The sequence below is a fragment of the Drosophila miranda genome (genome assembly GCF_003369915.1).
Source record: "Drosophila miranda strain MSH22 chromosome Y unlocalized genomic scaffold, D.miranda_PacBio2.1 Contig_Y1_pilon, whole genome shotgun sequence".
Classification (NCBI taxonomy): domain Eukaryota; kingdom Metazoa; phylum Arthropoda; class Insecta; order Diptera; family Drosophilidae; genus Drosophila; species Drosophila miranda.
Window position 1 is genome coordinate 26,766,791 of NW_022881603.1, and position 2,552 is coordinate 26,769,342.

General features: G+C 43.8%; 1 protein-coding gene across 1 annotated transcript; it reads left to right on the forward strand.

Moving 5' to 3' along the window:
- The first annotated feature begins 254 nt into the window (after window positions 1–254).
- On the forward strand, window positions 255–1,801 carry LOC117191285. Its single transcript, XM_033396194.1, has 2 exons — window positions 255–1,498; window positions 1,569–1,801. The coding sequence occupies exons 1-2, from the start codon at window positions 416–418 to the stop codon at window positions 1,596–1,598; spliced, it is 1,113 nt and encodes a 370-aa protein (XP_033252085.1). The 5' UTR covers window positions 255–415; the 3' UTR covers window positions 1,599–1,801.
- Window positions 1,802–2,552: the final 751 nt, after the last annotated feature.

Sequence of the window (2,552 nt, forward strand, 5' to 3'; positions counted from 1 at the left end):
CGATTACGAATTACTCTGTGACAATATTGTAGCAAGGTAATAATTAGTGAGGCATTCAACTAGTATTTAAAATAGCATACAGCGCGCATTGGTATTTACCGCACCATCGATACACTCGGTGGGAAATACCAATAGTGAGATATCGGATAAGAAACATCGAGAAGAGAGTGAGGGCACTTTGTAAATGGCGATTGTGAGAGACGGACGCGCAGCTAATAAAAAAGAGTTACATTAAATCACCGGGTTTGTGTTTTTATACCTATCCCGTTCACTCACGCACCGATATTGGTCACTACAATTCCCGGGTTAGACGGCCTACAATTTCAGAAGTGGGATACGATCAATCGCCGCCAGTGAAAAATAGCGAAAATTTTTATTATCTCGTCCGTCGAAGACGCCATCGCTGAAAAAAAACATGTCGGACTTGGTCGGCACGGAGGAGTTCTCGGCCGCCCAGCTGCGCGAATGGCTGGAGTACCTCAATCTACCAAAAGGTGGAAGCAAAGCTGCCATGGCAGCGAGACTTAACGAAATACCAGTAGAGCTGCGGGGACAGGGACCACCGGCAGCCGAAACATGCGAGAACGAGAGGGAAGATGAGGCGGCCGCAGATCAAGACTCGACGAAGAGCGAACGCAAAGAGAAGAACGAAAAAGCACCGCAAGCGCCTGGGCACAACAACAACCATGGCGAATATCGAGCAGAGGTTGAAATGTTAAAACTGCAAATCGAGCTGCTGAAGCTGCAGAGCGAGAGGGAGAAGGAAGGGAGAGGAGAGAACACAACACCAGCCGCCAGCAATGACGCTGGCGTCATGTTGCTAAATGCCGCCAAAGACATGTTGCCAACATATCATGGCAACATTTCTGGAAACAACGATGACGTCACAACTTGGATCGCGCAGTTTAAGGCCGTCGCAAAAGTGAACAAACTGAAGGATGAGAAGCTACTAATGCTGCTAATGTCGAAGCTTAAGGACAAAGCATTGGTGTGGCTGCATTCGAGTCCGGAGCACATGTCGCTGCCAATCGATCAATTGTTGAACGTCATGGAAGACACTTTCCATCCCAAGGAAAGCAAACTGTTGCTCCGTCGCAAGTTCGAGTCCCGTTCATGGGCACGTGGCGAGGAGTTCTCGATGTACTTCAACGCCAAAGTGTCGCTGGCATCCCGCATAGTCATTGACGACGAGGAGTTTATTGACGGAGTCATCGAAGGTATCCCAGATGTAGGCCTGCGTAGGCAAGCCCACATGCAGTGCTTTGGCGCTCCATATCAACTACTCAAGGCGTTCGAGAAGATCATGCTGCCAAAGAAGTACGGTTCAACTGAAGGGGCAAACACTGGAGCCTCGCCAACACCCATTCGCTGCTACAACTGCAACTCTTTGGGCCACGTGGCAGGGGAGTGCCGCAAGCCCAAGCGCGAAAGAGGAGCGTGCTACGGATGCGGCAGCATGAGTCACCAGGTGTCACACTGTGACGAAAAGAAGTACAAGGTACATAACGATTATATATACAAATTTAATATATACATTAGCAATTACAATAACAAATGCTTGTCCTTAAATTGCCTCATCGACTCAGGGAGCCCAATAAGTTTTATGAAGTTATCGTGTCTAGAGCACCAGTCGGAAAATAACCTAAATAAAGTGGAAGAGCGCTCACGATTAAGTTCGAACGAAATCAAAGAAGATGATTTAAGTTTATATAAGTTTAACAAAGACAAGAAAAACAGAGAAATTGAATTTATTTTGAATAAAAATGCGGATTACGCTTATGTTGGACTAAATAATAGCAAACTTAACATCTTTGGTAAAATACCCAGTTTTGTAATTATTAACAAAAATCGAATCAACTTTGAATTACTAGTAGTGGCAGACGAGTCGATGGGCTATGAGGCTGTGTTAGGTAGGGATTTTATGAATTTATGCAAATTTAAAATTGTAAGTGACATTTGCAAGGAGAAGGAGAGTGAGACAAAAAACGAGTGTGAAATAAAAAATGAGTGTTTAGAAAAAAATGAGTGTTTAGAAGAAAATGAGTGTTTAGGAGAAAATGAGTGTTTAGAAGAAAATGAGTGTTTAGGAGAAAATGAGTGTTTAGGAGAAAATGAGTGTTTAGAAAAAAATGAGTGGAAAATAGAGAATGAGTGTTTAGGAGAATATGAATGTGAAGTTAAAGATGAGGGTGTTAAAGAGAATAAGCATGAAGTAGAAAGTGGAGGCAAGGTAGAAAATGAGTGTTCTGCAATGGTTGAGTGTCTGGAAGACAGCGATACCTGCGAGAGCGTAAAAACCAATTTCAACGAACTACCAAGCCAGTATCCAGACAAAGAAAACGACTGGGAGTTGAAAGTAGGGACAGATTGTAGCCAAGAACTCGCAGGACGACTTAAATACATGTTTAGGACAGCGTATGTAAACGCAGAAAGACCAAACTTACCACAAACCAAGTGGGAAATGAAGTTGAATTTCGAACACGAAAAACCGTTTCATTGCCCACCTAGAAGACTGTCGTATAGCGAAAAAGCCCAAGTACAGAAAATGATAG

What these genes read in the sequence shown, in the direction of transcription:
- LOC117191285 (XM_033396194.1), top strand. Translation starts at nt 416, where the DNA reads ATGTCGGACTTGGTCGGCACGGAGGAGTTCTCGGCCGCCCAGCTGCGC. An exon ending in GTGACGAAAAGAAGTACAAG is followed by an intron (nt 1,499 to 1,568) that starts GTACATAACGAT and finishes GCTTGTCCTTAA; the next exon opens with ATTGCCTCATCGACTCAGGG.